At 43.5% G+C, this 23,030-nt stretch overlaps 3 protein-coding genes and 1 long non-coding RNA gene across 8 annotated transcripts; 2 read left to right on the top strand and 2 right to left on the bottom strand.

Annotated features, from left to right (window-relative positions):
- Window positions 1-16: 16 nt before the first annotated feature.
- On the bottom strand, window positions 17-15,305 carry LOC129833269 (ATP-dependent DNA helicase Q5-like). 3 transcript variants are annotated; one of them, XM_055897729.1, is made up of 18 exons: window positions 15,118-15,305; window positions 14,738-14,859; window positions 14,061-14,582; window positions 13,016-13,112; window positions 12,576-12,850; window positions 12,328-12,410; window positions 4,863-5,084; window positions 4,469-4,589; window positions 3,925-3,961; window positions 3,758-3,816; window positions 3,063-3,136; window positions 2,854-2,947; window positions 2,549-2,725; window positions 1,693-2,306; window positions 1,561-1,606; window positions 1,212-1,436; window positions 1,039-1,111; window positions 17-961 (listed from the first exon to the last, which is right to left on the bottom strand). In XM_055897729.1, exons 1-18 carry the CDS (start codon window positions 15,209-15,211, stop codon window positions 780-782), a joined length of 3,117 nt encoding a protein of 1,038 aa, XP_055753704.1. In that variant the 5' UTR covers window positions 15,212-15,305; the 3' UTR covers window positions 17-779. The 3 variants fall into 3 exon arrangements, with proteins under 3 accessions (XP_055753704.1, XP_055753706.1, XP_055753705.1); XM_055897731.1 differs by lacking the exon at window positions 1,039-1,111 and having other exon boundaries at window positions 873-961; XM_055897730.1 differs by lacking the exon at window positions 17-961 and having other exon boundaries at window positions 1,048-1,135.
- On the top strand, window positions 7,651-11,806 carry LOC129833276 (uncharacterized). The gene is made up of 3 exons (XR_008756056.1): window positions 7,651-8,421; window positions 10,117-10,308; window positions 10,549-11,806. It is a non-coding gene; the product is annotated as an uncharacterized LOC129833276 (long non-coding RNA).
- A 179-nt stretch (window positions 15,306-15,484) lies between the features above and the next one.
- Window positions 15,485-16,731, top strand: LOC129833275 (nucleoplasmin-like). 2 transcript variants are annotated; one of them, XM_055897744.1, is made up of 6 exons: window positions 15,485-15,587; window positions 15,711-15,825; window positions 15,926-16,008; window positions 16,145-16,355; window positions 16,499-16,555; window positions 16,663-16,731. In XM_055897744.1, exons 2-6 carry the CDS (start codon window positions 15,774-15,776, stop codon window positions 16,680-16,682), a joined length of 423 nt encoding a protein of 140 aa, XP_055753719.1. In that variant the 5' UTR covers window positions 15,485-15,587; window positions 15,711-15,773; the 3' UTR covers window positions 16,683-16,731. The 2 variants fall into 2 exon arrangements, with proteins under 2 accessions (XP_055753719.1, XP_055753718.1); XM_055897743.1 differs by having other exon boundaries at window positions 15,708-15,825.
- Window positions 16,727-20,960, bottom strand: LOC129833271 (butyrophilin subfamily 1 member A1-like). Of its 2 annotated transcripts, none has more exons than XM_055897733.1 (7): window positions 20,822-20,960; window positions 19,279-19,359; window positions 18,534-18,632; window positions 18,314-18,415; window positions 17,930-18,205; window positions 17,733-17,811; window positions 16,727-17,627 (listed from the first exon to the last, which is right to left on the bottom strand). In XM_055897733.1, the coding sequence occupies exons 2-7, from the start codon at window positions 19,336-19,338 to the stop codon at window positions 17,041-17,043; spliced, it is 1,203 nt and encodes a 400-aa protein (XP_055753708.1). In that variant the 5' UTR covers window positions 19,339-19,359; window positions 20,822-20,960; the 3' UTR covers window positions 16,727-17,040. The 2 variants fall into 2 exon arrangements, with proteins under 2 accessions (XP_055753708.1, XP_055753709.1); XM_055897734.1 differs by having other exon boundaries at window positions 17,930-18,202.
- Between the last annotated feature and the right edge of the window lie 2,070 nt (window positions 20,961-23,030).

The following is a 23,030-nucleotide window of genomic DNA, read 5'->3' as shown; positions in this document are numbered from 1 at the left end:
TACCAGCCACTAGACATTCAGTGTTAGAGATTTTATTGTTAACAGGTCTCACATGGAGTAAATGTGTGTGATGGCTGGGTTTTTTGGATACATTTCTGTGATGGCTGGGAGCTTTTCCCCCATTGGTGCATCAAGTGCTCTTTGGATTCCATCAAGTTTGAAATTACTGACTGTTTGAAAAGTCACCTACCCAGTCACCAACCAGCACAGGCAGACGTGGCCAGCTCTGATCTTTTTAGACAAGATAACTTTGTACCAGATAAACATAAGGACAAGAGAAAAAACTAATTAATATTTTGGGGGATTCCTCAGCATAAACAAAAGTTCTCATTGAGAATCTCATAAACAACTAACAAACTAACAACAAAAAAGACATTAAATGACAGCTCTAAAATCAATCAAGGATAGAGTGTGGCTGTTACACATCCAGCTGGGTGTCCTCTTTAGTCAGGCAGAATGACAGACCAGGTAGCAGCAGGGTTTGGCCTGGTAAAACAATAGCACCCATGTCCTAGACACATGGTGCTAACATCAAACAAAGAGCCACCTCTGTTCGGCATTGAGCAGGGATGACTAACTGTTCCCCAGCAGCATCAGCAGACATGCTGTATACAGTACATGTTTAATGGCCGCCATTACAGCGGCTCTCTACGCCACGACAGCACGAGCCTGGAGTTGACACAGCATAGCAGCATATCATCTCTGTAACGGCTCAGTATCTTGGCCTGGGAGAGATGTGAGGGAGGGAATCAGTTGGAAAGAGAGGGTGGATGAAGGGATCAGACCCCCAGGTTGTTATCCTCCTCCACCTTTCTGTTCATAGTCCCGCCTCCTCCCATCCCGCTGTGTTCAGAGGTCTCAGTGCTGTGTGGTCCCTTCAGGTGCTTCCAGTCTGCTTCACTCTCACAGCGCTTCACACCGCTGAAGAACTTCTTTATCAGATTCTTGGCCTGCATTTTCACTGTGGACACAAATATAGTTCATTATTAGAAAAGGCAGCTTGTGCTAGTGTGCACACACAATGTTTGTCTTCCTCACCTTGACCTCTTCCCCTACTCCTCCCCTCTGCTAGTAGATGAGACAAGTAGCGGGCAAATGACTTGAACAGCTCCTACAACAAGGAAGATTTGGAATACTACGATTTGAAAAACTGACAAATGAAGAACCAAATATCTTCATCACAGCTTATGCCCCTTCCCGCTCTCCCTCACCTTGGTGGCAAACTTGCCCTGCGTATAGAAGGGGTCTAGACAGCGCACCACGATGTCAGCCACCTCCTTCAGAGACACAGGCTTGGGGGCTTTGCTTGGGCTCCCTGGCTCCAGTACACTCTCCTGGACTTTGGGGTTAAAGGTCACCTTCTTCCTGCTGTCCTGCAGGGGGCAGCTACGCTTGGCTGGGGGGAGGGCCTCCCTCTCTTCACTGTCCTCACATAGCTGACACACACACAGAGAACATGTGGTAGTAGATGTTAACAATGATGTCATCATTACATTACTGTTAAAAAAACATGGATGACACAATAAGACTGTTGTGGCAATATAATATTGATCTCCATACCCTTAGTTTTAGCAACGATTTAGCCTTGTTTTCATGTGCATTTTGCCTGTGAAGAAGACAAAGGAGTTTAGAGGGGCGCAAAACGGAATAAACCAGTCAGACTTTATCTACAACTTCCGAGGGACATCTTACACTGTGATAGAGTCCAAGTCCAGTTTAGCTTCCTCTTTAACCTCCTCGTCATCATTATCCAAGTTGTTGATTTCCGTGGGGATGATTTCCATGGGACTAGTGTCCATAGGGATGGTATCCATGGAGACAGTAGCAGGTGTGATTTCCTGAGTGGGGAGTGACTGGGGTGGTATTGAAAAGACCTGAGACGACACATCATTGGTTCTTATCTCCACCTCTTGACTCTTTTCAATCGGTTTCTCCCCAAAGTACTGGGTAATGTTGCGGGAGTTCTTAGCAGCCTCTGCTAGCTTCTGCTTCTTGCTCAGGGCCTTGCCTCCTGTCTTGGTGGGACTGTTCAGGAAGGCAGAGACTGCACTGGCTTTAGCTCTGATGGAGGAGCTGATGGTTGGTGCTGCATCTCCAGTCTTTGTCTCCTTCCTCTTCCCCCTCTCCTCCTCACCGGCTGACTCTCCAGACCCAGCCAGGCAGTCAGGGCCCCCGCTCCCCGTCCCCCTGTTGGCCCCTGGACCTGTAGTGGAGCCCTCACAGTTAGAGGCCCTCAGCAGCTCACTGGCAGTCTGGAAGGGGTTGGAGGAGCCCCTCAGACCTGCTCCTATTCTCTTCCGCTTTAGCTGGTGGAGAGAAGGAGACACAGAAGGAAGGATGCTTAGTTACTAATAGAACCCAGTACAGTATGAGGCTGACTCACAATAACACTGACTGCATCCTGTTAATAAATGGGCTGAGACAGTCTCAATGTATTAGCCAGTAGATACATATTTAGTCATTACTGCTGCTTATAAAGGAGCACTACAGTATTTTATAAGGCAAAGTAAAAGCAGAGTTCTCTGTGTGCTGTGGTGTTGGGCCTTACTGAGTAGATCTGTGAGGCGGGGGTGAAGCCCTGCTGCTCCTCAGTCAAGGAGGAAGAGGAGGAGGCTGCTTCATCTTTGGATTCAGTCTTTATCTCTGTGGATTCCCCAGAGCCGCTGGTCCCTTCTCCTCTTCCTCCTCCTGCAGAGGCAGCCCCTCCCTTCTTCATCTCTGATACCTTTAGAAACAAGAGATAAGTTAGATGAGTGAAAGAATAACTTAAAAATAATAGCTTCCATTGGACTCGATACATAAAGTGACTTTAGAGTTGTACAATAAACCAGACAGTAGTCAGGAGCTACTTACTCTCTTCAGGACAGCTGCTTTGTACAAGTTGGAAGACTTGGTGATCTTGAAGACCTCATGTTCAATATCCACTGCCAAGGAGAGTGTGTCAGAGCTATGTGAGGGGCGGAGGGAAAAGGCAAAGAAAGAAATCCAAGTGTCAGTTCAGTTGTCCCAGTGGTATCAGTGACTTGGCACTTTAGGTGCATGTGGTTAGTAGTGACTGGTACCTGTATGTGTCTGCTGCTGCCACCTGGTGGTTGTTCAGAGCCTCCTGTAACAGGGCCACACAGTGCTCCCGGGCCTAGAATTGATGCACACATTTGGCACACACTCTCATCAAAACTATTTTTTTTAAAGGCAAGTGAAGATGTATTCATTTGATTTCATCCTCTATTCAAAGGGAAAGTGTCATTGAGAATTAAAGCATGTCTTTACAAGGAAGAACTGGTCAGTAGCAGCTACAGAATAAAATCAACATTATACATACATTTATTTTAACTTTTTTAAATCATGACATACAATCAGTCAGACACTGTTAAAAAAATACAAAATGGGGCTAAATATTTTCCTTGAAAATGGGTATTCTTGTAATACATGTATGAACCACACAGTGGTAGTACAATCCCCTCTCTGTTCCCTCAATCTGCAAACATAGATGTTCAGTGCTCTGTGCATTTGATCACATATTGAGAGTGGGACCCTGGATAAGCCAGCATCTTGTTGGGTAAAGGATTTAAAGCAGAATGTAATTATGGATGAATAAAGTTTCTAACGAGCTCATGGTGGTGGAGATGCTGAATACACAAGGACATGTGCATTAATTAAACATCCAAAACATGTGAATGTGCATATTGCTTTGCACCTACGTGAGCATGCATGTGAGCATGCGCGTGTGTGAGACGTTTCCATACTAGAGCTGTACCTTGACAGTGAGCCTGGGGATTTTCTGGCTGCTGGCCTCCCTGAGTGGGCAGTTATCATCTGTAGACACATTTGAACAAAATATCCAAACCCATTCAGTCACATAACAGTATTATTAGTCAGTCACTTTGCTTGTCTACACTGATATTACAACAATAGAGAACCCACCTGGGGGGATAAATGAATCTTTGTGTCCCTCAGACACCTAGAGGAAAGAGAGAGAAGAAAACAAAGGGAAATAAGACACCCCCATCACACTTCGATTGTCAGTTAGAGCAGAGAACCTACAGAGGGCCCCTCAAATTCCTCATTCCAGCACTAGACTGCTGCCTCTCTCACCTAGCTGCTAGTGTTTCAGTGTTCCAAGCCCCATGCTGTTGCTGGCAGCATCTCAAACCAACAGTCTCAAAATAATGGCTCAACTCAAACCCGTCATTTGTTTGTCAGGATTAATAGTATGGATTTGAATAGCCCTGTTGTGCTGATTTGACTCCACATATGGGAGAGATTTACCACATGGTGCCTTACAGGGCCCCCTAGCCCCATAGCCTCCTTGCCTGGCTGGCCACAGCTGGAACACAGATGTGGAGAGAGAGGGAGCTGCTATAGTGTATGAAGGTTTGTTTACTGAAGCAATGGAATGCTTAGGAGTCAGATGTTGTGTATAACAGTATGACAGCAGGGCTGTCCATGTACAGCATGTACACAGTACATGAATATGAGGTTTCATCTTGCGCAGGTTCATTTGTTTCTTGAAGAGATCTCCAAACTCCTTCCTCCGATGTTCGGAGCCATCATCATCACCTCCGCTCTCCCAGCCCTCCTCATCATGCCTGAGGAGATGACATCACCACAGACCTCAGCATTCCTACTGTACTGTCTATGAGTGAAAACACATTTTAAATCAACAATACATTTGAAAATAATCCTAATCCAACCAAATACTGCAACCAAAACATGACTAGCAAGTCAGAAGGAAAGACCCCCATCTTGCCCTGTTAGCAACTAAAAACTACAACAAATGTTAGCCTGGATGCCAATCTGTTTCTGCTTTAACCAACAGAGTTAGACTGGCCTCCAGGCTACTAGACCATTGCATTTCTGACCTCTCAAAGCCGTAGCCCTTCCTCCCCCCGGCGTAGAGGTCACGGTCAAACCCAAACGGGCCCCTGGGCTGTGTGCTCCGAGCTGCTCCAGTCTTGGTGCACAAAGTGGCCCCCTTCTCCAGCTGGGCCCGCACAGCCTTGGGGTCACGACAGTAGTCACAGGCCCCCGCACAGTCCGGCTTCTGGTCCCCAAAGAACTTGGAGATGGTGGCATGGCGGCAGCTGAGAGCCCAGAAATACGGGTGTGAGAGAGACAAACATATTGCACAGACATGCTAGAGGTCAAACCCCTAGGAGAGTAGCTCAGTGGAGCCCAAAGTGTCTCAAAATGCTCAGAGCAAAGATATTGTGCATGCCTCATTAAGACTCATAATACAGAAAAGTGCACATGACACAGTATAATATCAGAAAGGTAGCCAATGCTGCTGATAGGAGGAATTATACAATGATTGTGCCATGGAGAAATGAAGAAGAGGATCGTCATTGATCAATAGCTACCACTGTGTAACATATTCTCCATTACTGTCTATGATCAATGTGTGTGTGTGTGTGTGTGCATGATGTGTGATCAAACAAGGTCACACTCAACTGGCCATCATGTGGCCAAATAAGGCTTTGACCCGACTCGCTATCACTATATGCTAATCCCACTTGAGCAGAGAGGGGTCGTTCCATTTGATTTGAATGCCTTTTTGACCACACCCCTTTTGATTTGAACAAAACTTACCATACATATTTGCCCATGATAGAAGTGGTCAGAAAGTCACTTTTTGGTAGTGGTGGAAAAAGTACCTAATTGTCATACTTGAGTAAAAGTAAAAGATACCTTAATAGAAAATGACTCAAGTTACGCAGTAAAATACTACTTGAGTCAAAGTATTTGGTTTTAAAAACCAGACAGCACAATTATCATTTTTTTACATTTACGGATAGCCAGGGACATGCTCCAACACTCAGACATAATTTACAAACTAAGCATTTGTGTTTCGTGAGTCCACCAGATAAGAGGCAGTAGGGATGACCAGGGATGTTCTCTTGATTAATGTGTGAATTGGACTATTTTCCTGTCCTGCTAAGCATTCAAAATGTAAGGAGTACTTTCGGGTGTCAGAGAAAATGTCAAGATTAAAAAGTACATCATTTTCTTTAGGAATGTAGTGAAGTAAAAGTTGTCGAAAATATAAAATAGTAAAGTACAGATAATGGGGGGAAAAAACTATTTAAGTAGTACTTTCAAGTATTTTTACTTAAGTACTTTAGACCACTGTTTTTTGAAACCTGAATGCCAAAACATTTAGGCGATATAGGTGCTCAAGTTGACTTATTTTGCATACCCCACCATAACATGAGACATCAATGTCTTAAATCACTGGAAAAGATAAACAGTTGAGTTTGATATAATTAAAAAATGTACAAAAAGGGTTGTCAAACTATTTGATCATTCCTTCCCAAAACATTTTTTACCTTTGATGTCAATCATCTAAAACCGTGTAAGTCAACAACAAAAACACATTTTCCCGTATGTTGTAGCGTAGACCCTATTTTTCCTCATCTAAGGTTTTTGTGTTGTACCTGCCATCGGTTGAGACACAGCATACTCTTGAATACAGGGTGGTTGTCATGTTTTGGCTGATAAATATACTAAACTGTGACTAAAATAAAAATGTCTACTTTTAAAATGGTACCAGAGAGATGGTTAGAGGTCCCCACATCAGAGAATGTTGACTTGAATGGGAATATCAGTTGGTTTAAATAACACTGTCAATCTTCCATAGGAAACCTATTGAAATCAAAGAAATATAGATCATAGAATAGACATTCCCATTTAAGTTGAAATTCAATTGTGTGTGGACCAGCAGCCATCTTTATGGTAGTAATTAGAAGTAAACATTTAAATTACATTTAAAATGTCAATGGTGTATCAGCTTAATTGCAGGGGTCTGAAGGGATAGGTCCATTCTATGAATTATATTGCTATGATTGAAATGACAAGAGCATGTTGTGTCTCAACCGAAAGAATTTATCAAATATTTTGACAACCCTTTTTGTAAGCTTTTAAATGATTTAAAACTGAGCTGGTTATCTTTTCCAGTGATGAAGACATGGATGTCTCATGGAATTGTGGGGTATACAAAACTGGTCCACTTTGAGCAATGGGTAACTTTGAGCTAGAATGTTTTGGCATTCAGGTCCAAAAAAAAGACACTTTCTGACCACTTCTACCATGGGCAAATATGTATGGAAAGTTTCATTCAAATCAAAAGGGTCATACAGTTATGGAAATTAAATGCAGTAACTCTGAAGGAGTGTGAAGTGTATTCTCCAGTAAAAGAATACCAGTTTAACGATACGTCTGTGAACTGGACGCGGTTTCTGCTCACTTATAGACACACCACTCCCTTCTATTCTGACAAACTCGATTGATGAGGAGAAAAATGGGTTGTGGGTGTGGAATGACTCCTGTGTGAATAATGTGAAACAGAGACGAGGTTCTATAAAATAACTGCTTCCCTAGAGTCTAGTGTGAATTGCAAACCAACATTTAGGAGACTTGTAGGTGAGTGAGATTGGCCATGGGTGGTGGTTGGTGAGGATGTTACTGTTCTAAATGACTTTTAAATAGATTTCAACATCTGAATGTCTATTCACTCTTTAGAGTATGGCTGTTCCGCTTCTTTTTATAACAGCTTGCTCTTTCACTCAATACACAGTATTATGTCATGTATACACACACAGAGATCCACTCAGTCGTACACACATTCATACAGGCTAGTGTCTCGGAGGAATACTAATCAAGCCACCTCCATAACACACAAAGCAAGACTACCTCGGATGGAAACCCAGTCTCCACAGTTTTCAAAGAGGGGTGAAAGAGGCAGTCTCACCAAGGGAGGAGGGGAGAGTAAGAGAGAGAGAGAGAGACAGAGGATTGAGAGAGAGAGAGAGAGAGAGAGCGACAGAGGATTGAGAGAGAGCGTGAGCGAGCGACAGAGAGAGAGCGAGAAAGAGACAGAGCTCATGAAGCAACAGAGTCTTTCCAGAGGAGGAGTGAAGGAAGAAGATAACGACCCACAGCAGAAGGAGGAGATGATGAACTAGTATTAATACAACAGGCAGAGAGCACAAAAACACAGCAGGAGTCCTTTGTAAGTGGAAATAAACAGTGTTGCTATTGCACAACCGCTGCCTTTTCCACTGGCACCAAGAGATGACAACAGCTACTACTAACTGGGAGAGAAGTAAGAATAAAAGGAGAGAATAAGAGTGGAGCGAGAGACAGTGGAAAGCAAACCAATGACAGCTGGAGAAAGCTCACTTCGAGCCCGATTTGTTTCCTTTCTGAAACCCAGAACAGACTGTACAGAGGACAGCAGTGCAGCGGATGGGGGTTTGGCCATCTCTTGGCTTCGATGCTAATCGCTACTTGAGGACTTATTTCTGCTGACCCTAATCCTGAAAAGGCCGCTGGGTCGAGGAGGCGAGGTCACCACCTCTGTCTCACTGCTGGCTCCAGCTCATCCAGCAACACACAGGGAACTCGCTCTCCACACTCACTCAGGTAGGTGTTGGTTCTTGTGTTACATCACTAACTGATTCGCTTCGTTAGACAAGCACAGTTTAGCACCTTTATTTCCTCTGTTGCATATCTGCAAACTGCCCATACAGTTCAGGTGAGTGTATGCTGGTTGTGAGTGTGTACATGTAGCCTATATACATGCAAATACAGGCCAGAATAACAGTGTTAGCATACTTTATAGCCTAACCAAAAGAATGTGAAGAGTGTAATTTAGCTGTCATCAGTGTATTCCAGCTGTGTATTAATAGGGAGGCTATTTACATGTGAACACAGTGTGGACCAGAGTTGGAACAGCTCTATAAGGAGAGCTCTCTTCCTGTATGTCATTACCATAATGACATTTCTAACAGCTGAATATTTAGCTACACTTTACTACTGTGGGAAGACTTGCTCCCATACCCCCCGGCCTAGCCATGAAACCTGAGACTGGTGAAAGCCCAGTCTGACTGGGATCCATCACTACACCAGCTGGTGGGAGTCTACCTGGGAGAGAGAAACAGAGCAGCTGTGGGAAACAGAACTAAAGTAAAAACTATTGTCAACGAAATTGATACAAAATACATTGGACAGAACCCATTCCACCACGGTGGACTCGGGCAGGTCCAGCAACACAACAGGAACGGAAACTCTTTAAAGGGACACAGACAGCAGGACAAAGAGACTGAGCCAACAGTCTGGTATCTGTTTTACATTCCACACCGATAGTCAATAAAGCATTTTACTGTCAAATGAATTGAAGCACTATTCTATTTTTCTAAAGACTTCCCCTTTAATAGAATCAATAGATTCAAGTCTATACCAATCCAAGTCAATCTAGTGTTGTGATGAAGAGAACAGACATGTAATGTAATCAAGTAGCCTACAGTGTGATCAGGGTTGGGAGAGAAGTAACACTGGTGTAGCTGCATAGCTAGAGAGAAGAAGATAAAGAGAGTGTGATGAGGAGGAGAACTGTGGAGGGATGATCATGAGATAATTCATATGAGCAGGATCCTGTCTTGGCATCAATTGTCACACCCAACTGCTATTTACAGTTTATAGGGAACATACTTTCCCATAGCAACAGCAACATATGGCCTACTCACATGTGCATAAAGAATAGACAGAAACCTAGAATATATTTTAACACAAAACAAGGCAAACATCGATGTCTGCCCTTGAAATAACAGATAAAAGTCCTCCCTTTATACAGTCAGCCAGTGGGACCCTCCTCTCGGTCTCATGACTGTTGTGATAACTGTGGTGTGTCAGTCCACAGCTATGCTGCTGGGAGAGCCCTATAATTACTCTAGTAAGCCTGGAACAGACACAATCCCACTGGCCCAGAAAAACTAAATCATTTACACACCAACATATTACCAGATTATAAACACACTTTCTAGAGCCTCCTCTTTCTTATAGGAATCAGTTGATTTCACTCTGTCCTACCTACTCATCAGAAACACATGCACTAGCAGCTAGCCTATATATTCAAGGATGAACACAATGGTTTGTCAACATTCCATTGGTGTCAGGTCATCTACATAGTAACATACAGCATCTCTGACTTCTAGACTCACAGTCCATTATGGGTGAAGAATAAGGAATGAAGCAAATGCTTAGATTCTAATAATATATTGTAATAATAATCCATTATTAATAATCCATCTACTTTTATCCCTTTATTTGTACCTTCAGCAAAGTGGTCACATCACACAACCTGCACCCAGATACTACAGAGTTGCACCCACCCTCAGTGTGTGAGTGACATGATGGATGCCAGGGAGGAGATGCTGACCCTGCTACAGAAGCTCTGGGCCAAACTGCAGGGTCTCCCCACCGCCAGCCCTCTGGAAATGGGGGCCTTCGCTGTCCTCGTCCTCTTTATCGGTAAGCTACACCTCTCATATAGATATACACACACCTCTCAGTGGAGATATACTCCATACGCCTAACCATGTGCTTCAGAACATGTCAGAACATGTCTTGCAAAGGATGAAACTCCAACATCTGTAATATCACTTTAGATAGTGGGAAATCAATCATCCTGTCTGGACATAGCCTAGACATAATTCAAATATGTAGGCCAGCTACTATAAAAGGTGTTGTCAATGGTGTGTTCTTTCCTAGTGGTCTTCCTGCTCATGCTGCTGATGACCTGTTTGACGTGCTGCTGCTGTCACAGAACCAGAACCAAGGGGCCACATAGTCAGCTAACCTGAGACAATCCCCACTTCCCCCAATAATGAGGAGAGACATTATCAACAGGCACTCTATGGACGTCTAAACCCCAGAAGAATGAAGGCCCATGCAGAGTGGTGTGAACTGAAAACCCTCTGTCACCACTGTATCACCAGGAGAGACATTCTGGAGAGGCACTCTATGGGCCTCTTAACCCCGGAGGAATGAGGAGGTTCCGTGGGGAAGGTGTGGAGCCCATCTATAAAGGAGCCCGGCCCTTGAACAACACACCTCCATACAAAACACACACAGAGCCTCCCTGAGAAGCAGCCAAACAGGCCCGGCTTCCAGGAGTATCAACATTCCATGGGGCATCCCTGGGCTCTGCTGGATAATAAAGCAGTCTTTGACGTGAGAGATGGACAAGACTAGACCTCTAGGACGGCTTCAACTGATCCACACAACACAAGGACACAAGGAACACAGGAGCATGGAATCACACACACACACACACACACAAATGCATCAAGTAATACAAACAACTATACATGTAGCAAAAAAATCCCAATAGAAGCACAGGAGATTGCTTGGGGAGATGAATGTCTGTCAGTTCTAGGCTGTATGAGTGTCAACTCAACCTCTGCCACTGGCTCAGAGACTCTAAGAAAGAGCCCTCTGCAGATCCCATCAACAAATCATTTAAATGGAGGCATCTTGCCAAACCCGTTGTGAGAGTGTTGCCATATGTCTTCTATCTAAAGGACTTCCTTTGCTTTATTGCCTTGTTCAAGTGCTAGATGGAACTAGGAAACTCAGAAATATGTAATTTGCTAACTGGTTGAAAGCGGCACGTGTATAACTCAACCAGTTAGCAAGTCAAAAAAGTTTGTTTCCTAGTTCCAACTAGCACGTGAACACAGCATTAGTTCAGCAAAAACAAGCCATTATCTCATTCCTCAGGCGATTCAGAGGACCATGCCTGCCCTCTGCTGTACAAACATGGAACTGAGGCAGTGAGGAAGCCTTGTAATATGCTTCACAGTTATACACAAAAACAGAAAAAGAGTAACTCTGTCATTTCCGTAGTTGTTGCATAGGTTAAAAAGGGCATCTCTTCCTTCTGAAAAAGCATTTTCTTAGGCTGCCTAAAATAGTGCAATATGCTTTTGTATCTCTCTTGCATGAAATAAAACAAAAATGCAGATGATTGTGGTGAGTTATATCAGTGGTTCCCAAACTGTGGGCTGCTGTTGCGCCCCCCCACACACACACTCTTGACCATTTAAATAATAGAATGCACAAGTTGCAATTTAAAAATGATGTAGTGCATCATCAGTTTCTCAGTCATTGCAGACCTAAGAGATAACTTATAACTTATAACTTGTCAGAAATGTCCAGATCAACTAGCCTGTTGACTTTTTTTTGTAATGTTTAAGTCACTCAAATATCACATGACAAAACATAGAATTGCAAGAAAATTTGCTTTAAAACTGCAAAAGTTTCTCCGCACACCATGACAAAATGTGTAGATTTGTAGGAAATATTGTAAGCTTTTAAACCTGCAAAATCTTCTCTGCTCCAACAAGAGGGGTGTGTCATGAACAGTGCTTGTGCCCACAGAAATAGACGTGGCGCGCGAGCACAGGGGGAGCGCGAGATGTTCCCCAATGCTGGAAGGGGGGGCCTGAGTGAAAAAGTTTGGGAACACCTGTGTTATATAACACTTACCCCTCTTGCTCACAGAATGACACCATGGCCTCGAAGTCTGTGATGGAAGCCTTGTCCTGATCTTTCTCGGAGCCACGCTTTGCCTGCAGAGAAGTCACACAATTATTCGCTCAAAGTTAAATAAACAAACATAAAAAGATTTGAACACTGTACACACCAATTGCAATCCCCATGCATTTACAGCACCATCATATTGCTATGCTAATAACAAGCCTGTGAGGCAGGTTGACAGCGTAGTTATACGTAACCTGTTTGCGGGCCACCTCCTTGCGGATGAGGAAGTTCAACTGCTCCCTGTCCTTGGGGGAGTAGTATGTCCTGCAAGAAGAGGGCAGCCCGTCTCGCCCCGCACGCCCAGATTCCTGGTAGTAACTGGCAAGTGACTTGGCAAGGTTCCAGTGGGCCACAAACCTGACATTAGATTTGTCCACCCCCATGCCGAAGCTGATGGTGGCCACAATGACAAGCACCTTACCCTGCATCCAATCAGTCTGAGCCTCTGTGCGATCTCCTGCCTTCAACCCTACACAAGCAGGAGTTAAAGGTCAAGAGTCATGCCGCCCACTTTGTTATGTCTCATCTCACCATCAATAAAATAATCTGCTTGATTCTTGTCTTTATTCAACTTTAACATTGCCATTTACTATCCTACCCCACAATGTTTGTAAGCCCTTGAGGAATGTCTCACCTGCATGGTAAGGCTTGGCCAGGACTCCCAGCTTAGTCAGTTTGTAAGCCACCGTCTCACAGCCTTCTCTGGTTCGACAGTACACAATTCCACAACCCTGAAAAAAGACATACAGATAAATATCCCAAGCTAAGTACCATGCACTGATTATAAGGCTGGATGACATATTGAATTAATTAAAATTTGTTTTAGAGCAATATTCCAAATGGCTGTATCGCAACAATCACTTTTTGTATTTCATGACCGTTTATGTCTGCTTTTTCTCATGTCTTTTTGGTCTTGTCTCGTTTGCTCTTTCTATGCACCTTCCCATTCTCTCACACACGCACACACACACACACACACACACACACACACACACACACACACACACACACACACACACACACACACACACACACACAAACATACTAAGCCCCTCCCCCTGCAACTCACAACAACAAAGATGACTGATCACTTCCTCCCTGACAAGTGGTTTCAACTCGCTATTTGCATTTAAGGTTTGTTCCAACAGAATCAGTCATAGGGACACTGAAACACATTACTGATTACACCATCCATGATTTTACTGTAATAGAGGAGAAGTTAACCTGTCAACTCCTCAAATTGCACGCAGAGCAGACACTACTAAAACCAGAGAATCAATGAACACTGATTCTGGTAAATTCTTGTTCAGATTGTTGCAAAACGGGCATTTTCATAGACAGACTTGAAAGCCAGATCAGTGAATATTGCAAAAAAGCAGGTTATACTATTTTGATACAATAATTACATTATTAGTGGGTTTTATGGTTGTGGAAGGCTTATATTTACCCTAGGTATAATTTCACAAGCCCTGAATTCATTAGATTATTGCTGACTGTTTGAAATGCGGTGTATTTGACCTCTAAATCTAGATATATATTGTGAATCGGCCATAATAAAAAATAGACATATAATTTTTAGGCCATATCGCCCAGCCCTAACTGATTACACCATCCATTAGATATAGTAGGAAGAGATACTGCATATAAGAGAGAGTCAGAGGGGAATCTAGTCCACCAACCTGTCCTTTGGGGCCTTCCCCCAGGGTCAGGGCCTCCCTGATGAAGGCATGCAGGTGCTTGTAGGGGTCCTCCAGTAGCTCCCTGTACACCACCTCATAATGCAGGTTACTGCGAAACACAGGTGTGGCAAAGGACAGCGGTGATCGCAGCCTCAGGGACTTTGTTATGTCCTCCTGTACCTTCTGGGGTGCCGTGGCAGTCAGCGCCACGCAGGGTACCCCGGGCAGACGGGCACGCAAACTGCCCAGTTTGAGGTAGTCTGGTCTGAAGTCATGCCCCCACTGGGAGACACAGTGAGCCTCGTCTACAGCCAGGTAGGAGAGGAGGCTCCGGGAGAGCAGACCTGTAAGGCAGGGCTGGAAGGCAGGGGAGGCCAACATCTCTGGGGTGATGTAAAGCAGCTTCAACCTGGGGCTCTCACTCTCCAGATCGGCCAGGATCAGACGGCGCTCCCCTGCAGGGAGCTTGGAGTTGATGGAGCATGCAGGAATGTTCAGGTCTCTTAGGTGGTCCACTTGATCCTGTTATGGTGGATACAGAGAAAGGGATCATCATTGAAGAAACCTAAATACACAGCTAGCTATGCAGTTAAGGATAGCTCAGTCTATATCAGAATCAATCACGTAATCAGAACAAATTACACAACAGAAGAAAATACTAAAGAAGAGAGACTGACCTGGATGAGAGCGATAAGAGGGGATATGACCAAGGTAATACCCTTAGCCAACACTGCAGGAAGCTGGTAGCAGAGGGACTTCCCTGCCCCGGTGGGCATGCACACAAAAACATCCCTGTCACCTGCACACAACAGGGGCAGTAATTTACAATATTCCATCGACAGTCCGATTTGGGCAACGGCATTACTCAGATATGTTTAATGACAATAACTGATCATGCTAGCTAGTAGTAGGTAACAGTCAATGAACTGGTTGAAGAATTGGCTAATCAGCCACCTAGCTAGTTAGATAGCCCGCGGCTGGCTAAGATTAGCTAAAACTAGAAGAGCCGTTCCTAGGTAAGTTATTGTAAGTCCAACATGTCTATTGTGGTCCTCACCTTTAACAACTGCTTTAACAACGTCCTCCTGCTTCTGGGATCGGAACTTATCGAACCCAAAATGGGTTTTTAACGCCTTTATAATGGAAGTCATCTCTTATCCAGAAAAACGTCCAACTTGACAACAAACTTCATTCTCTCGTCGTCGCGTATCGATGACATCATGCCAGTCGGCACATAATAAAGGAAGCCATATTTTAACCAGTGAATCTATTTAAACATATTTAATCTACGGTTCTCTTTTAAATATAATGTTTTACTTAATGTCAAATGATCGAAACAGATCTGTTTATGTTTTGTGCAAAAAACATTAAACACACACAACTCTGATTGGATTCATCATCCATGGGTACACGCCTTTGTTTTCCTGGCCAATGAGAGTCGAATGCGCGGTGATTAGCACCTGATTAGCACGACCCAGGCCAGGACAGATTTTAATGCTAGAAATTTTTGTTGTCTCGATCGGTGAGGTGAGTCTCCGTTTACGTTTGAGTTCTGGTTGAATTTGGTGCCCTCCATAGACTACTTTATCAACACCCAAACCAAAAACACTGACACAATCAAAAACACTGATATATTTATCAATAAAGCAGGGAGAGAAGAGGCATAGGATTGCAGAATATTAAAAGGAGGTAACTCCACTCCACTTCATCTCCATGGATCTCTCCCTTTCACCCTCTGTTTCTGACACTGTCTGTGTGCTCTGGGGTATGTACTGAGGTTATTGCCACTTTGAGATGGTTTGAAATTGGTGACCTAGATGCACAACAATGTATTGTAAACCCAATCTCCTCTCTCCTCTGACTAGGCTGTGAACTGAATGATACCCAGAGAAAGGCAGTGTTTGAAATAGCGGAGGATTTGTTGGAGCATCAATTCTTTATCCGAACGGTCAGTCTAAGTCTTTAGTCCATCCCCAGCCCCCCACACACCCCATTAGTAGAGATCACTTGACTTAGTCAGTGACACAAAACTAGCATAGTCCAATGACAGCCCAACCCCTAATCTCTGCTCCCCTTGTGTATAGATGTGTCTGAGTGCAGAGGCCAGTAAGGAGATGCATGTAGTGGAGGTACAGGACAGAGTTGGGGAATACAGCAAGCCAGTGCCCATTGCCACTCTTCACCCTATGTGCCAACCTATGGTCAGTTTCAGTGGGTTTGAGCTTTTGCCACCTGTCATCTTCAACCTTCGGTCTGGGCAGGGCCCCCTCTTCATTTCTGGACAGCATTTGACATGTAAGTAATTAAGATAGGAGAAAATTATGTTATTGTCTAGAGAATGGCATAAAAATAAATATTCATATGTCAATTCTGGGACTCGGTTCTTTATTTGGCTAAGTTCAATTCAAATGATATCTGGTATTTTTGTGCTGTCATAGTGGTCTATGAGGAGGAGGAGGAGGAGAAGGAGGTCTTCTCATCAACACCCCCACTTGGTAAGTAAACAAATATAGAACTTCTAAGCTTCTTAACAGGATTACCTATTTTGATCCCTTATGACATTGTACAGTTCAGTATGATAGTTATTGTGTTTTTATTTCAGATCACAGTGGTCTTCAATAACATGATCAAATTTGAAGGACTTCAATAAAACACAGCACAAAAAGTAAAACCCTTGAGCTTCGTATATTTATTCATCACGGAAAGTGCATTGTTATTGCAGGATTAATATTTCACAATAGATTAAAATAATACTACGGTATTCTTTCAAATGTATGAAAATACAGAGCATGTGAGTGCATAGCATAACTCGAGTAAGGAAGAGGCAGAAAGAATCACATAGAAGCAGCAGCATCAGTGGTCACATAGCTATCCAATATCATGATGGTCTAGTTCTTTACAGTAACGAAGGTTCTGATTACTCTATAGGAGTGATGAGAGGGTAACCATAGGGTGGAGGGATGGTGTTAAGAGGGAAAGTTCAGCCCCACAGGCACAGGGTGGGACAGAGGCAATAGGCCTTGCTCCCAGGGGACTTGATCACCAGGTCCTTAATGATCTCCGTCGTGCCGAACAGAGGGAACAGCTTCTCGTTGAAGCTCTCATTGTAGGTGTAGATGTGGGAGCGGCTGTCTACGTCGTAGAAGGACAGCTGGCCCTGGTCGTAGTCCAGGTAGACGGCCACCTTGCGAGGGATGAGACCAGGCGGCAGGGCAGTGAAGGGCACAGTCAGGGCCTTGAGCTCCGTGCCCCTCTCCAGGCGCAGGGTCAGGTAGCCCGTGTCTGTGTTCAGGGACTTGAAGCCCTTCCTCAGGGCTGACTCCTTGGCCACACCCAGCCGAAAGTCCCGCTCCCCCACCTCCACCTCCCAGTAGTGGCGGCCAGAGTTGAAACCCTCTACCCCTGTGGCACACCACCAGCCATCGAAGCGCTGGTGGTAGTTTGGCACATCCTTTCTCTCGAAGCCGCAGCGCATCTTCTTCTCGTCGTTGGAGATCAGCAGGTCAGGGTTGGCCGTGTCCAGGTCAAGGGAAATCTCCACTGCTGCATTAGAGATCCAGTCCCATACTGGAATATACATAACAGATGAGTAACAAATATTAGTCAAATAAACAATACGTTCTGTGAACATCACATCTGGCTCTGTCAATGCCTGTCCAAGGCATCACATACCTGAGTGAGGAATGTAGCGGGCAGCACCTATCTTCTGAGTCCTCTGCTTCCATATGAGCCACTGTTGAGGGATGGCTTCCTGCAAGCACAAAGATGGAGAGGGAGAAAAGCGGCTTTGGTAAATATCAGAGCTGTTATCATGAATATACATTAATTTATTTTAAAGGGGGACAATTGATATTTAAGGAGGCCCCCACCTTGTCCAGGCCCTGTGTCAGTAAGACCCACATGAGCAGTTCCATGGCTGTCAGGAGGTTGGGCATGTTGCGACTCCTCCATGCAGCCTGGAGGTCCTCCAGAACTTGAGCCACAGCCTCCCCAGGCCACACACTTTGCTCAGGTTGGGCTCTCAGGTCCTTGGTCCAGTTGATGATGGTCCTCTTAGCGTTCTCTATCTCATTCTCACTGAACAGGTCCTGCTCCCTCCACTCGCTCTCTTCTGGCCAGCCATCCGACTGCATGGGCCTCTTCTGCTGACAACAGGTGAAGACTCATTCAACACATGTTTGGAGAAAGTCACCTGCAAGCTATACAGTATATATTAATAGCTGTTACAGTATTTTGGCTCCTGCTCGCCATACCTTGCTCTCCAGCAGAGACGCCCACTCCAGGATGAAGGCCCTGCAAAGAGGAGTGGGCCAGATGTCCTCTAGTTTCCAGATGTTCCCCAGCACCTCAGACCTCTGCAGAGGGCATAGACAAGTGTGGGATTTAGTAGACTTGTTTATCCTCCAAACTAGACCTGACAATGGATACTGGTATAATGGATGTTACAAAAGGTGTATATATATTTCAGGGTACCTGGCACACTCGATTGAGGTCTCTAGCCAGCTCCACTATAAACAGCTGATTCTCTTCCAGTGGCTCTCTCTTCTCATTCTTTTCCCTCTTGCGAGATTCCTGACAGACAAAAAAAAAAGACAGCCATAGAACACATAGAAATTAGCAATGAAAAATAAATATTAGGAAAAGAGGAAAGGAAACAGATTTAGGACAGAAATTGGTGTTTTACTAGTGCATTAGAAAGTAATAAGGTCAACCCAGAAAAGGACCCACTTGGCCTAATCAAAATGCACACCATGCTCTTCTCCTGTCAGCAGGAAAGAAAGATATCTCCTCTCTCCCATAACCCCCCTGACAGCCTCTATTATCTACCCAACAACACCCTCATTTACTTGTTCATACAATCAAATTAAACTACATCAAATCAACAGTCCGTGCAGGTTACTTGACCCTGTATGCTCACTGCTGCTGTCTCATCTGCCAGCAGTAATCTGTTTTCCCTGGGGTTTTCCATACCACACACACGTCAACTTTGATTTGTAATAGGTAATTAAATCAAACTACAGAAACAATTAAAACCTATCTACTTGAGTAAGCATGTGACTGGTGACGCTACCAAGACAACCCCTCCGCAGCCATTTCAAGGTCACTTTCCTTTATGATAAAATCTGACCGTAGCAAAAAAGATTTAACAAAAAAACATGTAAATGGTGTTTTTGTTTGGAGGATTTGTAATGCATGACAGGAGTTTGACCTACTGTACCTTAAGCTTGGCTGTGATGTTCTTGACCGGCTCGACTATTAAGTGGAAACACTGCATCATCTTGGAAACTGTGCTGAGACTCTACAAAGAAAAATACCGATAAAATAGCATTATAAATGTACCTTGACAGATAGGGAAACTCTACTTGACAGAATAAACACTGCCCGTGTAAGGATTTCAGATTTACAGGTGCTACTGCTGAACTAAAACCACACCACTGATCTGATTCAGTGGTAGCAGGACCACCTAAATTCTCTAAGGGGACTCAAATGGTTTGAAATCTAAAACTACCCCTGCCCTACTTTCATTAGAAATGTGTCAGCTGTTCCACCCTACTGCCCTGTATTCTGTCCGAGTCAAGTTAACAGACATTGGCATTATGGCCAAAGGAGTAACGCAGCTCCACTGTTAAGAAGATTGCTTTAAATCGTTAATCATAGGGTGGAGGACAGGCAACACATGGCTAATCATACTGGACCAAATCATAACAGCAACACCTCTGTGGTCAGCATAACATGAAGAATGCCTCCCCTTTGGAATCTTTAATGATACTCTGACCTAGTTATTGTGTGGATGTTATTCAAGTCATATAATTGTGAGGTAAGCACGGGGTCCTACCCACTTTTAGAGCCTGGGGCATCAACTGATCAGTAACTTGGTTAGGATCAGTGATGAGTCAGAGCAGAGGTTACTTGGCCCTCTGTAACGTGACTGGCCCTGCATGCTCTTTGCTGCTGTCTCATCTGCCAGCAGTAATGTGTTTGGCCTTTGTTTTTCCATAACACAGACACACAAACACACACCTTGTGGGCTAAGCCAGTAAGTCTGCTGTCAGCAACAGGGTAAATGTGGCATGTGAGTTAGGTCAGTGTGCCACTGAAGCCCTTAGCAGATTACCTAGGAGGACTTCCAAACAGGTCCTGATACAGCCAAGCACAAACAGATAGAGGATGGCAAGCACAATATAGACCAAATAATAAAGACTGGCGCAAAATAATAATATTGCTAAATTAAATGCATATTAATCAGCACACATTGTGGAGAGCAAAACCAGGTGGAATTTGTTATAAAATTCATGGTAAACTCGTCAACCTTTAGTAATAGAATACAAATAAATACAATGGAAGGAAATGCAATACAATGCAACAAAAATGTGTGTAGGCAAATTAAATCATGAAAACAAAAACAGGAAACATTGTTCAGGTATTCAGAGTAGACCTATGTGTATTGCATCTTTTGTTTGAGTGACAGTGACCCAGTTACAGACCAGTCTAGACACACGCAGTCTGCGCACAAAGTAATGAGCAGGGTCGTGTGACTTTGCGGCACTGCCAGAGAGTTTGATCCTATATATCCTTGGTTGACATTGCAACATGTCGAATTTTGCACAATGCATGATAGTTAAGTTATTTTTGCGACACTAAACAATGCCATGCTGTTATGTGACGTCTGTGGACTTTCATGCAATCGAAATTAATGTATTATATTTTATAGAAATTTGACACAATCATGCAGTTGAGTCGTACAAACTTGTTAGACATACCTGTCACAATGTTGTAATGTAAGCCGATTGGTGTCTTCTATACACAGGAGTAATTCTACTGGAGAACAAGTTGACTGTATGCTGCAGTATGACTGACCTTGTTTACATACAAGATTTTCCTAGGAACGAAGATGGTTCGGCTCTCTCCGTTTTCTGAATCCGAAGGCAGACAAACAGCGCCGCCATGATTGTTGTGGTACATCAGTTGTCCACAAAGTGGAACGGCGGGCTGTCTAGCTCCCGCCTATCCTTTCTTTGGATTGGTGGATACATAGCATTATTGTAATCCCGTTTTGAATATTCGATGAGGTTTGTTGACGTCAACCGCCTGTATTCAATGGAGAGAGATACTATGCTACAAAAAAATATATATACTATGCTACTAGCCTAATTTCATGAATATGCATAGCTATCTCGAGAAAACTCTGATATAAAGTGTTTTTTCTCAAAGTTGGCGGGATGTCACCGTGTCCTACTTATATCAGTAAAGGAGAATGAAGGTGTCTGTAATATAATAAACGTGGTAAAAACAAATGTAGACTTTTAATAAACGCTATTAAATAATAAATGCTATTCTATAGCTTCCAAAATAGTTTTACTCTGTTGGGGGAGTGCCAAGATGGAGGCACGGTGGCATCAAAACAGCCCTGACATCATCTAGTGTGTATATAAAAATTGTTGACCCTGCCCTGTTTCCCAAAAGCATCTTCAGGTTAAGTTCATCAAACCATTTTAATGATTAACTTAGTCTTAAGATGCTTTCGGGTATCCGGGCCCTGTTCAGTACATTGTAAAGGCATCCTCTCTGTGGTATGAACCAGTGTTCATTACTTGACATGAGAATCTGAGTTTCAGAAGCTGAGTAGTTAACTGTGATATATTTCAGGTTACTTCAAAAGCAAGTTCCATTACAACATGGCTAAAGAGAATCCATTTATCCATTAGTTTCAAGTTTTAATGTCACAAGCAATTAAATGCCTTTCTTACAAGCTCCAAACCCAACAATGCAGTGATCAATATCAATGTAGCACTAAAAATAACAGAAGGTAGAACAAAAACTCTCAAGAAATAAAAATAAGAACATGAGAAAGTAATAAGCTATATAGAGGGTCAGTTCCAATATCATATTTACAATGTGCAGGGATACTGGAGTGATAGAGGTGTGTGTGTGTGTGTGTGTGGACAAATATATAAACGGAACAATTTCAATGATTTTACTGAGTTACAGTTCACATAAGGAAATCAGTCAATTGAAATAAATTCCTGAGGAACCTAATCTATGGATTTTACATTACTGGGAAGGAGTGCAGCCATGGGTGGGTCTGGGAGGGCATAGGCCCACCCACTGGGGAGTCAGGCCCAGCCAATCAGAATTAGTTTTTCCCCAAAAAAGGGCTTTTACATACAGAAATACTCCTCGGGTTCATCAGTGCAACAAAACTGTACATTTTAGAGTGGCCATTTATTGTCCCCAGCACAAGGTGCACCTGTGTAATGATCGTGCTGGTTAATCAGCTTCTTGATATGCCACAACTGTCAGGTGGATAGATTATCTTGGCAAAGGAGAAGTGCAACTGACAGGAATGTTAACAAATTTGTGCACAACATTTGAGAGAAATAAGCTTTTTGTGTATATTAACTTTTATTAGAGCTCATGAAACATGGGACCAACACTTTACATGTTGCGTTTATATTTCTGTTCAGTGTATGTATAGGGTAGGTGACTAGACATCAGGATACCGATGCCCCCTGTATATAGCCTCGTTATTCTTATTGTGTTACTTTTTATTATTACTTTTTATTTTAGCCTACTTTGTAAATATTTCCTTCTTCTTGAACTGCACTGTTAAGGGCTTGTAAGTAAGCATTTCACAGTAAAGTCTACACTTGTATTCGGCGCATGTGGCAAAAAAAGTTTGATTTGATATTTGATAAACAGCATAGCAGCAGCATAAATGATGATTCTATGTAAGTATGTGTGCGTGTCTGTAGTCAGTATAAATGTGTGTGCATGTTATGTGTGTGTTGGAGTGTCAGTATGCGTGAGTGTGTAGAGTCCTGTGAGTGTGCATAGAGACAGAGCAACAACAAAAATATATGTAGTCTGTGTAGCCATTCTGTTAGCTATTTAGCATTATTATGGCTTGGAGATACAAGCTGTTCAGGAGTCTGTTGTTGTCTTGATGCACCAATACTGCTTGCCGTGTGG

Source organism: Salvelinus fontinalis, chromosome 34, assembly GCF_029448725.1.
Source record: "Salvelinus fontinalis isolate EN_2023a chromosome 34, ASM2944872v1, whole genome shotgun sequence".
In the NCBI taxonomy this organism is placed as follows: domain Eukaryota; kingdom Metazoa; phylum Chordata; class Actinopteri; order Salmoniformes; family Salmonidae; genus Salvelinus; species Salvelinus fontinalis.
This window is presented reverse-complemented; position numbering and strand designations above follow the sequence as displayed.

Coding starts and splice junctions, on each gene's coding strand:
- LOC129833269 (XM_055897729.1), bottom strand. CDS start 15,211: ATGACTTCCATTATAAAGGCGTTAAAAACCCATTTTGGGTTCGATAAG. Junction 5,085..12,327: donor TCATTCTGTGAGCAAGAGGG/GTAAGTGTTATA, acceptor CTGGGCTCTCAG/CTGCCGCCATGCCACCATCT. Junction 962..1,038: donor GAGTAGGGGAAGAGGTCAAG/GTGAGGAAGACA, acceptor TTGTGTCCACAG/TGAAAATGCAGGCCAAGAAT.
- LOC129833275 (XM_055897744.1), top strand. CDS start 15,774: ATGGATCTCTCCCTTTCACCCTCTGTTTCTGACACTGTCTGTGTGCTC. Junction 15,826..15,925: donor CACTGTCTGTGTGCTCTGGG/GTATGTACTGAG, acceptor TCCTCTGACTAG/GCTGTGAACTGAATGATACC. Junction 16,556..16,662: donor CTCATCAACACCCCCACTTG/GTAAGTAAACAA, acceptor TTTTTATTTCAG/ATCACAGTGGTCTTCAATAA.
- LOC129833271 (XM_055897733.1), bottom strand. CDS start 19,338: ATGATGCAGTGTTTCCACTTAATAGTCGAGCCGGTCAAGAACATCACA. Junction 18,206..18,313: donor CGTCTCTGCTGGAGAGCAAG/GTATGGCGAGCA, acceptor ACCTGTTGTCAG/CAGAAGAGGCCCATGCAGTC. Junction 17,628..17,732: donor CCGCTACATTCCTCACTCAG/GTATGTGATGCC, acceptor TGTATATTCCAG/TATGGGACTGGATCTCTAAT.